The sequence below is a fragment of the Chamaea fasciata genome, unplaced genomic scaffold (genome assembly GCF_029207755.1).
Source record: "Chamaea fasciata isolate MVZ Bird 193981 ecotype frontalis unplaced genomic scaffold, bChaFas1.0.hap1 SCAF_1, whole genome shotgun sequence".
NCBI classification, from domain to species: domain Eukaryota; kingdom Metazoa; phylum Chordata; class Aves; order Passeriformes; family Sylviidae; genus Chamaea; species Chamaea fasciata.
In genome coordinates, this window is record NW_027094086.1 from 21,709,068 (window position 1) to 21,721,950 (window position 12,883).

Genomic DNA, 12,883 nt, shown 5'->3' on the forward strand with positions numbered 1-12,883 from the left:
TATATTTTGTCTTATACATAGCCTGTCTCTAATTTATGGAAGAATATTTTGGCTTCTGCCACTTGCAATTAGAAACATTTTGCATGGCAGCAGTTTAAGCAGTAGGAGGAACTGTAGTCAGTTCTGTACAGCATTTGATACATGCTTATGTGACTATTTTTGTTGACTGCAGGCAACTCAGTAAGATGAAAAAACTGTACCTGCTGAGCAGTGGAGACTATTTCCTCAGTTCAGAAGTGTTGCTCAGACTGGACCTACTGCATGGAGATCAGTGGAATATAATGCATTTAAGACGGATTCAGCCTGAAGTGGTGAAACCGCTACTTCTTTACTGGTATGAAAAAATGGACGTGAAATAAAACCCTATTTTTTAATAAACGTCCATTTTCTTTGATAAGCCTATTATTTCATGTCATTTATGCCACTGCAATTATTAGAAGCAATGTCATTCTAAGTACTAGCACATGAATTTTTGGCTGAGCCTAAACTACACTGCAATCTGCTGAGAAGCCAGGCAGATCTGCCTTAATGAGCCCTTGTCTTTTTTCTACCAGAGCATCTGAGCTGCTTTGTGAATCTCTGCCTTGGGTAATGTTCAATTAAAGCTTAGTCTGCTGGACAGGGAAACCAGGCACAGGACGTTAATTCTGTCCTAACCTGTTCCCCATACTACCCACCCCAAGTTCTGAGGATGCTCTATGTATATAGCTTCATGGGATTTGACCCTGAGACTTTACTGCTCAATGCCTGTCATACAAAATGCCTTTTACATATTAACAGCTTAAGTGAGGACATAAAGTCTAACCTATTTCCAAAATATGGGCTAAATTTTCGAAGGTGTTCTCTCCTCCCCAAGGGGGTTCAACAAATTCCAGGCACAAACAAATACCTGCAGTTGTGGATCCTCACATCACTTGTGGTCTCTGTCCTGGCCTACAATCCTTTCCTATGCTTTGCTATAGGATGGATGGGGCATACCTTCCTGCAGACTGATAGAAAGGCAACTGTGTGTAATGGTGCAGAACTTGCAACCTAAGTTTACTTATGTGTAGTTTGGTTTTAGATTTGGAAGAATGCAATATCTAAACATACATTTGACACTAACTTGTTTTTAATCCTAACTGCATATAGCACCATATTTTGGTACAGTAAACAACATCACTGGGAAAGGAAAAAAAAAAAGCCAAATGGCCCAGAGTTTCATTATTTTGGAAAGTTCTACTTATTAGCTTTTTTCTCCCTAGGGGTCCCAGATTTTGTGTCACTCATTCAACAGCAATAGATGCTGCCAGTGCAAAACTGAAGTTCTGGCACATGTGTCAAGAGAGACCAAGAGTGGACATTGATCCTTTCCCACAAATAGTATCATTGTTACCATTGACCCAAAAGTCCAACACAGCACCTTCCCTTCTTCAGGTAAGTAGGATCACAACATTGGAAAACAAAGCTTTGCCCCATCAAAAATAATGACAAAACCCCTTGAATTCAATGGAACAAGAACAAGGTACTTGTTTTTTTAGGAAAGATTTAGCAAGCTGGTATATTGAAGATGGTTACATATCAAAATGCAATAAAATTTCATTATACTTCATACAACAAGTTGCTATAAATCGAGTCAAATTATCTTCTCACTTACACCCTGGCTATTTCCTAAGGTGCTTGGATACATACTTTTAGCTGTAAAAAAGGCATAATTCTGCTCATTTTCTATCACTACAGCCCTTCAATCAGCTACACATGGTTTTTGCTTTCTACAGAGGGCCATGAGCCACTTAACAGAACTTTTCACAGTTGGTAGCTTTCAGGTGGCCAGTTCAGTTTTGTCTCCTTTCTTCCTTGAAAGCTTGAGTGTGAGAGGTAACTGCAATAAAAATTAAAGATTTTCAGCAATGCAGTGTTAAGCCTCAGGATATGTGGTACTTGGAGATTGTGGGTTGCAACTGTGGTTCCAGTATCAAGAACTGTATAGGCTATTCCACAGATTTGTCAACACACAACTCTGTTGCTTTGGTTTGGATACTTTGGAGCTGTAATTCCTTCCTCTGAAATCTGATTCATGGAGATAATGGAGGAAAACAGTGGGACAGATTTCCTGTTTAGAAGGAACTGGGTTCAGAAGCCTGTTGATCATGGCAGAAATGGGAGCAAGAGGCACGTGTATTTTACAGTGACCACTTCACAAAGTGTGCTAATGAGCCAGGACTAGCTGTAGGTCAGGCAGGCGAACCTGCGGGTTTTCCAGTTCCTGTTGAATTTGACAAAGATTAGGACCTGGTACCATGAACATTCAGAAATTTTTGCAACTTGCCATTTTACATATTGTGATTGACAAGGAAGAATACTCCTGAAGACCCTTGACTGTTTTTGACAAGTTAATGAGAACATTTTAAGAAAATATAAACATGGAAAAATAATCAGAATTGCCTTATTTTTCCATAATGTCTTTTACAAAAGTAGAGCAAAGTCACCGACAACTTTATTAGAACCAGCTAAACCAAATTTCTCTTTGAAGGGATCATCAGGATTACCACCTACTCTCACGGGAAGTCTCAAAGGGGATGATATTTCTAGCAGTAGAATGTGGTAAGTACCAAAGTCCTTGTGTATCTTTCTGCGCAGCAATAAACCTCAAAGACTGATGAACTATTTTAGATTCTACTGTTTTCATTGATGCTTTTCTTTAATACAGTTATCTTCTTAGTGAAGCACAGTTATAGTACAGATTGTTTGCATGGAGAATTCCTCCCTGGCTGATTATTCCTCCCTCGCTTGTTTATGCCACAACACAAAAGGGTGTATTTCCCTAAATACAAGTGTTTTCTCTTATATAAGAGTTGATATTCTCTACATTCACATTCTTTTAACCTGTCTCAAATGCTAAGCCTCAGAGTCCTGCTATGCCAATGATTTCCACAGGGCAATATGAAAAAGGCATCCTTCTACATTTTTTTAAATTATAAATTTGAACTCCATGTACTTTTTCCTCTACTGTTCACTAAGTCATTACATCACTTTTCTGCCCCTTCTTATTTATTTATTCTATAAGCAGCCCTAGATTTTTCTTAAATATGTATTGAATTTTTTTTTTCTTTGTGATCCAGGCCAGTGTCAGTGAGCACAGACATGATTCATAGCTTAGTTCTGGATGGGACCAAAGACTCAAAATGCCAGGGTCATAGAAAGTACACCTATGCTGAGCTGCTCCACGTAAGTATGCCTTGAAAATATTAGTTGTCTTGAATCATGGGTTAAAACATTTTATTCTGCAGTATGAAGTAGTCAATAATGGAGATAAATTGGTTGAATTTAATCAATGTCAGTGCTTTATGCAGAGGTATCATTAGAATGTCAGCATTTTCTCTGTTGTATCTGTCACCTATGTTACAGGAAGTCATGGCACACACAGAGGTTTATTTTCACTAGAAAGTGTTGATCTTCTCCATAGTGACCATGTGCTCAGTAGGCTGTTACGGAAAACTATCTGGATAAATGCTTCAGTGGAATCATTGCATAGGAAAATATATCAGACTTATGGTGAAAACTGAATCTGCCTTAGAAAGTCATTAAAACTATAACATTCATAAGAGGAAAATGGTTCATTTTTACAATCCCTCTTTATTGCTTGTGTACTTCATTCTTTTCTGTATTGAATTATTGCCTGCTAAGCAGGTCTTCAGTTGAGCAAACCTCAGGAGAGGCACACTGCACAGATGAGCCTTTTCTCAATAACTGTTAAAATAATGACAAATTAAACATATTAGATGTCAACATCTGACAATCTAAAATATATCCAAAACCTTTCTTGTTTGTGGAATGGTCTTAAAACAGCCTGCTCTTTCATGAAGGTATTGATTTCCATAGCCTTACAACTAAAAGAAACAAAATGTTATGAAATCTGGGCCCATTCACATGTGCATGGAGTTTGCTGAGCAGTTGAGCACATGCTTGTTTGTTTTGCACTTCAAAATCACACTTTATTTATTACTTCACTGCAATCATGTTACTTCGTTGTTTTTGACAGAAAAAAGGTTAGTCTTTGCAATTAGGGGACATTTACAGTTAGGAGTATATATTAAGCAAAAGTTCACACATGAACTATTAGTTTTTATACATCATATGCAGTTTCCCTCTTACTGACATAAGAAAATATCATACATTTACACTGGTTAGACTGGTACCTGCAGTCAAGACCTCCCAATTTGCCTTCACAAATATGATGCAAAGGGGAATGCAGGGATTCATAGTTTACTGGGGAGGGAGTTCTTCCTACTCTGCTTCAAAAGTTTGGTTTCCTACTGCTTCCTGCCCTTCTCCATCCTTGTTACTGTTTGGAAAGAAGCTGATTTCCAGCCACCACACTCATCTGTTTCCACTTCTGCTATCAGAGACAGCAAATCAGCCATAATTTCTCTCTTGTGATCATCAGAAGCTAATTTACTTACAGAAGCCTCTTCTGGCTTCTCCGTGAGCATTGACAAAATGGATGTATTCTTCCTCAAATGCTCCAGGGGCTAGCCATGGTAACGAGCATGGATTTCTGGCTCCCTAAATTGCTCATGATTTTGTTGCTCATGTTAGTGGTATAACCCCAGAAGATGTATCTTTTGTTCCATGATAGTCAAAGGTTTTGAATCAAGACCAAATAACCACCTCTTAACTTCTCTTAATTCAAAACACAGTAGCCTGAGCTGAGACAACCCTTGACAGCTAACTGATGTAGCTGAGCCACACTGGAATTCCCCAGAGCTAAAGACTTAATGACCGAATTAAGTTTGTTTGTTTTCTGTTTTAAGTATTGAGGAACCACCTAAGGGATGGTTGAAATGATCACTTAGCTACTTTGCATGTCTTTAGTCATCAGATTTATTCCACAGGATGTGAATATTTAGTGGGGAAAATGGTGTGGAGGGCAATGATCAATATATGTAGTAGAAAATGGAGTCTACTTCCTTGGGATGAAGATACTAATTGAACACACTTCATGGCCCTCCATTTCAAATGTAGAGACATTTGAAAGTAATGAAAGCCTGCTATTCCTTGCTGTATAACTGTTTTATTTGTCCAGGGAAAAAGTGCTGCTGGCAGTGTTGTCTTCAGGGGATCAGGAATTGAAAGCATGCTGCAGTCTCTTTATTTGGAGAACAGAGCAGGCTACTACTTCACACAATTCTGTGAGAAGTCAGGGAATAAGGTATGAATATTTTCCTACTCTGTGATAATTTAGTCCACAATTGACTGAATGCCAAGTTATAGAGGGCAGCCAGACTGAAAAAAAAAGAATTGTGAAAGAAAGATTGATGACTGGATGAATTATTACTTTTGAGACTTCAATCCCTCAACAACAATAAACTATTCATGTATATATGCAAACTAATGACAGGTCTTAACCAAGCTGTCAGATTCTTACTGTCTCAAACCTATTGGAATTCTTATTGTACCATCAGGAATAAAAAAAAAAATTAAAAAGACTAAAAATTTTTAAAAATTAACCTTTAACTTGGCAGAAAAAAATGAGGTCTTGACCCACAAAACCCATTTTTTTTTAAAGATGGGAAATCTGCTGTGCTATTACTCACAATAATCTGATTTCTTCTTACTTTTTGGGTTAGCAATGTCCAATATCTCAAATATTTTTAAAATGTTCTTATGCTTCCATGAACCTCCTTGGAATTCTGAGACACATAACACTATTTGTTCTATGTAGTCAGCAGAGCTATCATTCATTGCTGGGTGTAAATTGAGGATTGAATTGGAACAAGTTAAGAATATTGAGTTAGTGTTTAGTGGCTTTGCAGAAAAATTGAGTCTTTAGGGGAGGTTTGAATGCAATCAAGATGGACATCTGTTTCACCACTAGCACAACGCAGAATCCATTAGCAGCAGTAGCTAGAAATGCCTCTGGCTTCTACAAGGCAAGATCCAATGTTTCCAAAGCTGAATACATTCAGCTAAAAATATCAAATGTGTATAGGTAGAAATCTAAATCAAAGAAACTTACTTTTTCATTGGAGACAGGCAACCACCCACCACGTGGCTCTGGCCTTTCCAGGTGCCAGACTCCTTTCAAAATTATTTGCCTAAAGTTTTCTCTTCAGCTGTGAAGCCTATTTCACTCATGTTCCAGGTCTGGAAGGCTACAGTTTGTGGGACAAAGTTCCCTACCCCTACCTTTTGGAACATATTCTTTATTGGTTAGTGATGGAAGTTTCAGGGGTTTTTTTTATGGGTCTAAACCCCATAAACACATGATTAAAACAGAGGACTTGGGGGAAGATCTAGACTTTTTCTGAAAGATCTTTTGCTGCTTGTTTGAATTTATGAAATGAGGCTAAGACTCTGGGTCTCAGAAATGCACATAATAAACATGAAATGATAATCCCAGTACAATATGCCAAGTACACAGTATTTAATCATTTTGGTTATTGATGCAAAACACTATTTTACCATGGCACAAACTCTGCATGTCCATTATCAGCATCTCTTCTTTAGCACTGGCTTTATGCCACTGAAATGTGGTTATTCTTCAAATGTTAACTACAGTGTTAACGATTTTAATGGCCAATTATGCATAAAGGATACCATAAAAGATAGAGTATCACTGTGACAATGCTATTAAATATGTTGTCCCTCTGCCAGTATTCAACAGAAGATTAAATCCATCTTAAATTGAGCTTGATTTATGATGACCCCAAGGAGCTAAATAATTACTGGCATTGGGAAATCAATTTTTTATAAAATTGTGATATTTGGGTAGCAATAACTTACAATATTTTTCATCTCTAGTTGTGGAAGAACTGCGTGTACTTTTGGTTTGACCTACAGGCTTATCATCAGCTTTTTTACCAAGAAACCCTTCAATATTTTCAAATATGCAATCAAGCTCAAGTAAGTTGTAAATAATGCGGTTTTCTTTAAAAAATACATTCATTCACTCCCTTCACAAATGCATTTGTTCAGTGTAAAGACTGAAAAGAAGATAGAAAATAGAAAAGTTTCCAAATCTTGACAACCCGCACCAAAGTAAATCTGTGTTGTGGACAATAAAAGGAGCTCTTTGGATTGTTTCCATGGAATTTCTTGATTCAAACATTAAACATGCATAGTTTGGTTTCCAGGCTCTGTAGCCTGTTCCCAGTTTTATCTATTATACTCAGTTTACCTAAACTCCCCTTTGCTACACTGCGTCATATTTGGAAACTGTCTGCTTAATGTTAACATCAGAGATAGTATTTTTTCTAAACCATCTAATTGTGCTGTACCTTTCCTTCCATCTCCTGTGTCAGTCAGAACTGCAGATCTCATAGTACAGACCTCAGATAATGACCTCAATAATGAAAATTGATCGTTGTCAGCCCTGTTTAATTGTTATGATTGTCAGGGCATCATTATTATCTTTACCATGGTTGTCATCCCCTAAATAGATGTTCAGACCCTCATTTAATGTTAAGTGGAACTGATATTTCCTATAAAATAGTATTTTATTGAGCATGCACTTAGCCCACAGTGGTGCTGAAGGCAGAGTAGATTGATTCCATCAGGGAAAGAACTTGCCACAGTGTGATATCATTAGAAGAACTACAAGGAACTTTCAAAATCACTTCGTGAAACTTTGGTCTGATTTTCCCCTATAAACTTTGTGCAGGAGTATATCCTATCCACATACTTCGGTTTGTACTGTAATAGAGCAGAGCTACTTCACATATCATTGGAACAAATGTCTGTAGAGAGTGGATGAGAGTAATCTCTTTATATGACATGTTCCTGAGCATCTGGACATCCCTGAATTTGTCTTCTTTTCCTTCTTGGAGGTTTTACTGGGTAAATGACAGAATTTTGCATATTTGTCCAGAATTCTCATCTGAATCAGTGTTATTTGTACAGAAATTCCGAGCACAGGCCAAGGCATGGATTCCTCCCTCTCTTCTGTCTCTGAACTGCTACCCTATGTAGTTGTTTTCCCCTCCAGCCCTTGTTATGGCCTAAGGCTGTGGGCAACTGAATGTCCCCTTAAGTCTGACTGTCTGCTGCATCTGTCCAGGCCTGTGTATGGCTGGGGAGCTTCTCAGAGCAGATATGCAAGTTGGCCTTATCTATTCTGTGTCACCATTTTCCTATGTGTTTTATTGCAGGCCAAAGCTTAGTTTATGGCCCCTGATGGTTTTCATTTTGGTTTCATTTCACACCAGTTTATGTTCTTTTTGCAGTTGTTGCATAGCTGAAAATTTAAGGCCCAGGTCTTTCTTACTAATCTTATTTCCAATGCTGGCCTGGTGGTGACAGCAGAACATCGTACAATCAGCGTTACCAGGCAATTGCAGACAGTACATACACATAGCCATGAAAGTAAATACATCAAAACGAAATATGTGAAACGGTTCCATTAGTATAACTAACAGCTGAAATGTAACATAACAAATCAACACATGTGCTGCAACATTTGGTATCATTCTCAAGCTTGCCTTTTAAGGCTGCAGAAGAATTATACTTGTTTTCATTGGAACACCGTAAAGAGTCAAGCTGCAACCAATCTACAGAGTCTGCTTACGGAAGGGATGCCTTCCCAAATTCTGCACTCACCTTTGGCACAAGAAGACAGTCACTTCAAATGCTCCTAAGAGAATGTGAATCAGATTCACATGACACATTATCATATATATATTCTACTATTTATTACAGAAAGAGACATGCAGAGACTGAGTGTTCCATATGTGTGCTGCCTGCTTCCCCTTAGAAACAAGAACAAACCTTGATTGCTGTGTATCTGCTTCTCATTGTTTCATTTGTTAGGCATTGCTATCTCAGCTTTATCATAGACCAATAAAATGCTTTCCAAGGTATATATACATTCACATGGAGAAAGAAACTACAGTGAGAATGAAATCTGACGGATAAGAATTATGACAAGTACGGGTAACCATCCAGGAACACACCTGGTTATTCACTGTAAACATATGCACAGGAGTGTAAAAAAATTTGAAAATAAAACCAATAAAGAAACATATCATGTTGGGTTTTAATTTTAGAAAAAGTTATTTAGAATTAGAAAACTTAATACAGTTGTGGGAAATACAATATTTTAATGCTAGAATCAATTTAGATAAAGGGAGTCCTCATTACTGTGGACTTTTAGGGTCAGATACAAGATTTATGTTAGTGGGAAGAGATGATGGAGGTTAAGGCAGTTTAGCCTATCTGTTTAACACCAGCCAGTGCACTGCATTCATCCATCGTATGATTCTGCCAAGCAGCTACACAAGCCCCTCATTCAGATCAGAGCAATATCCATTCCTTTGGGCAGCAGTACAAAGCACTTACACTTAAATCTTTCTTGCATTTCTTGCTTCACTCCAGTCATTCTGAAATTGCTTATCAAAGCCTTCTCATCTGGGGATGAATTCACACCAGAGCCCAAGGCCTGTACAATCCCTGATTTGAGGCCAAAGTCTTAATCTGAATTTTGTAAGCATTTTGTGTAATCAGGTTTCTGCAATTTTAAGTAATTCCAATATGCAAACTGACAAAATTTCCAGATAAGGTTTTGGGTTCAATCTATCACATATTTGCATTTATGGGAGAATTTATAGCTGGCAGGTAGAAAAATTCTTGTGTTTCTCAATAGGAACAAAACAATGAATCAATGAAGTTTGATATGCACTTGATGTAATCTGCTTCGGATTTTTGTATGAATTTGTTAACCTACAAGTTCGTTTAATGTAATTTCCGCTGTTGATCCCTTAAGAGATTGACCAATTTAACAATTTCAATATTCCACTGAGAATGAGAAAACCTCAGGAATTCCATGACATGGGAATAAAAAGAGGCTATGATTATTACTTTTTATAAAATTGCATTTCTCTGTGTTGAAGACACTGTGAACAGACACTTTTCCTCTTTTTTGCCTCTTTTGTTGTCTAGAACCTTTCTCAGTTGTTTTTCCTGGAGTCCTTGCAATTGAATCTGTGCGAATCTACATATGCACCTCAACTCTGTATGAGGGACACAGGGATGAATGCTACTTCTCATTTCTCTCACATCTGCAAGTGCATGTATTCATTTACTTGGTCAAATTCCATTGCATTGGATTCTTATGAGAATTCAAGTAAAAAGATGCCAAATCCTCTGACACTGTAAATGTGCATCCTTCAAATGAAGAAGCCATAATGATTGGTCCGGTTCTTTGAGTTTGGATAATTGCACTCCTCTAGCTAGCTTAACCACCTCTGAATTTTTGCTTCATGTGTATTACCAGTCCTAACTATTGGTGCTGGAGAAAAATATCTCTCTTTACTATGTTCTGGTTTTGCATGTGAAATTATAAAGAACTGGGGGCAGCTCTGTAGGTAGAGTAGCCTACAAAGGCAGTCCCTAATGTGGCAGTATATTCCAACAGTGTTCATGTGAGCAGATTGTCAATAGCTTTTGGTCAACATTTCTTAGTCTGGGCAATTCCTGACTTCGCAGGATATTTTTTGCCAGCTCTTAGGAAGAGAAGAGTAGCAAATATACTCAAGTTAACCTATTTCTTACAAAATCATAGGGGAAGGGAATTCCAGCCAAGAAACCAGTGGTGTGGTTTTTTTTATTTTATTCTTAAAACTATGCTCAAATGATCACTCATTTAAGGAGCCAGGTTAATTTGTACTGAAACGCTGAGAACCTCTATTTGCAGCTTTTTATTAATTTACAGATCCCTTGTGTGGTAAGTCATAACAGGTGGAGCAACATAGTCCTAACGACAACTGAAATGGTTTGCCCCTTTTTGGAAGGGCTGTTTTTAAAGATACCACATCTTGATATCATTGGACTTGTCTCTTCTAATTTGGCTAATTTTATACATTAAATGTTTTGGATCAGACTTAACATGATTTCACTGAAACTTTCCTAGTGTTAGGGCTCTTCAAAGTAACTTTCAACTTTTGAGATCACTGTGAATTTAATTAAAGCTTTTAAATTTAAATGTACTTAGGGATTTAATGAGAAGGGTTTAATTTAGGATAAATGTGGTCTTGTTTTCAGGTAAGACTCTCCCTATGGATGTTCTATTTCTCTTACACCTTGCATCTATGTATCATTATTGCACTGATAACAATAGGCGCAGTAGGCACAGACCATCCTTGTTTGCAGTGAAAATGTAGAAATGTGGGAAGAGTGTAGAATCCTGCATACACAATAAATACAGCAATCATAACAACAGCTAACCAGGGGATGGATGTCAGCCATCATAGCCCTATATTCCTCAGTGACCTAATACCAGGAGAATCTAAAGGGTTTGTTTCAAATTGTAAAGGTCCAAAATAATGGGGATATGCTCTATTACTGTTGCTGTTTGAAAAAGAGAGTCTAATAAATCAACATTTAATTTAAAACAAACAGAAACATAGTTATTTAATGTACTCAAATATTCTCCTTTTGTGCTTGAAATCTAAGTGCACCAGTGTTTTATTACTGCTTGAACACAGAGTAAACATATTATTTTCTTCTCTTCTATTGTTTTGTACATCTGCTACTTACAGCTGGATTTTAGCAACATAGGGAAAACGAGAATTATCAGAATCCTGAATTCTCCATTGTCAAATCTGCGTGATAATAAATAGTGAAAATGGAGTTGTCAATGCTATCCTAGAAATTCTGATTTGTGCTACTAATCTGGTCCCTGACTGTATGTTTGAAATATAGTTAGACTTTCACAATATGAAGGAGAGAAAATATTTAAAAGGAGATGAAATATATTTTGGCAGCATCTTTTTTTACTTGAGTTCCTAGCTGAAGTCAGAATAATGAAGTTTTAGAAAGCTGTTCTGGAATATCCTCTTTCAAGATATTCCTGGAAAAAAAGTGTTTTATTTTACTCTGAGTGTTCAATGTTCATTTTCATAGCATAATTTATGAAACATTTAGAAAACAAGAGATTTACATAGAGGACTGTATAAAAAAAATTGAAATAAGTAACATTATTCTGGGCTTCAAGATGAGCTGTTAGGGAGAAGGAAATATTCTGCAGGTTCAATTTTCTGCGACTTGTACATGTTGAAAGCAAACTCTGTGCTTCAGATAAGAAGCATGTTGTGATTCTTGTTTTTGTAAGGGCTTAGTTCTCAGCTGTGCAGTGGTATCTCTTGCACAGATCCTGTACTATAATAAGTCTTACCATTTTCAAAAAAAACTATATAAGAGAACCTCCACACAGAATGAAACTGTATAAGTTTTCATTAATCTTAACCTCAAATTTACAAATTACGTCTCTTAGAAGAAGTAAGATGTCTTCACTAATTGGCCCAGTATATATTCTGCAAAACAACAGTGTGACTTCATGAAGAGTGCAGTTGCTGTAATAGTTGTGGTTATCTGAATCTAAGTATCAGCCAAATATATCCAAGTGAAAATTGCATTAACCATTTTAACAAGTAAGAGTAAAAATGGCAGGGGGATCCATTATGTCAATAACTGAATTTTGGACAAATACTTGTTCTGAACAAACAGTAGGGCAGTGGGGAACAAACATGCATTAATTCTCCCCTTCAAGGGTCTTTAACCATGGCTAAGATACAATTTTCTTCTGTTTTATTGTAGTTCCTTTATGCAACTTATATTGCTCCATCTGCCAATATGGACATTGGACTTCATCAGAATAAGAAAAATATCATTTATCACAAAATCGACCCAGCTTTTGAGGACCTTTTTGACCTAGCAGAAGAACATATCCTCACTATTCTGCATGAACCATGGATGAAGATGGTGGAAGCAGACAAATACACTTATAGAAAGGTAATATCTGGAAGACACCATGAAAAATTCTTGTTTCAGGGAAAAAAAAAATCACAAGAGCATTCCTATGAAACCCTGTTGTATTTATACTGAGGAAGCGAGAAGTATTATGAGATGT

At 37.0% G+C, this 12,883-nt stretch overlaps 1 protein-coding gene across 2 annotated transcripts in view; it reads left to right on the top strand.

Moving 5' to 3' along the window:
- Window positions 1–12,883, top strand: part of RGS22 (regulator of G protein signaling 22) — a 59,672-nt gene that overhangs the window by 20,604 nt on the left and 26,185 nt on the right. For both annotated transcript variants that reach the window (XM_066177958.1, XM_066177967.1), the window contains exons 10-16: window positions 173–334; window positions 1,245–1,416; window positions 2,513–2,583; window positions 3,102–3,207; window positions 5,066–5,191; window positions 6,784–6,885; window positions 12,571–12,765. In XM_066177958.1, coding sequence (XP_066034055.1) covers window positions 173–334; window positions 1,245–1,416; window positions 2,513–2,583; window positions 3,102–3,207; window positions 5,066–5,191; window positions 6,784–6,885; window positions 12,571–12,765 — 934 coding nt within the window. The remainder of the gene's footprint in view (window positions 1–172; window positions 335–1,244; window positions 1,417–2,512; window positions 2,584–3,101; window positions 3,208–5,065; window positions 5,192–6,783; window positions 6,886–12,570; window positions 12,766–12,883) is intronic.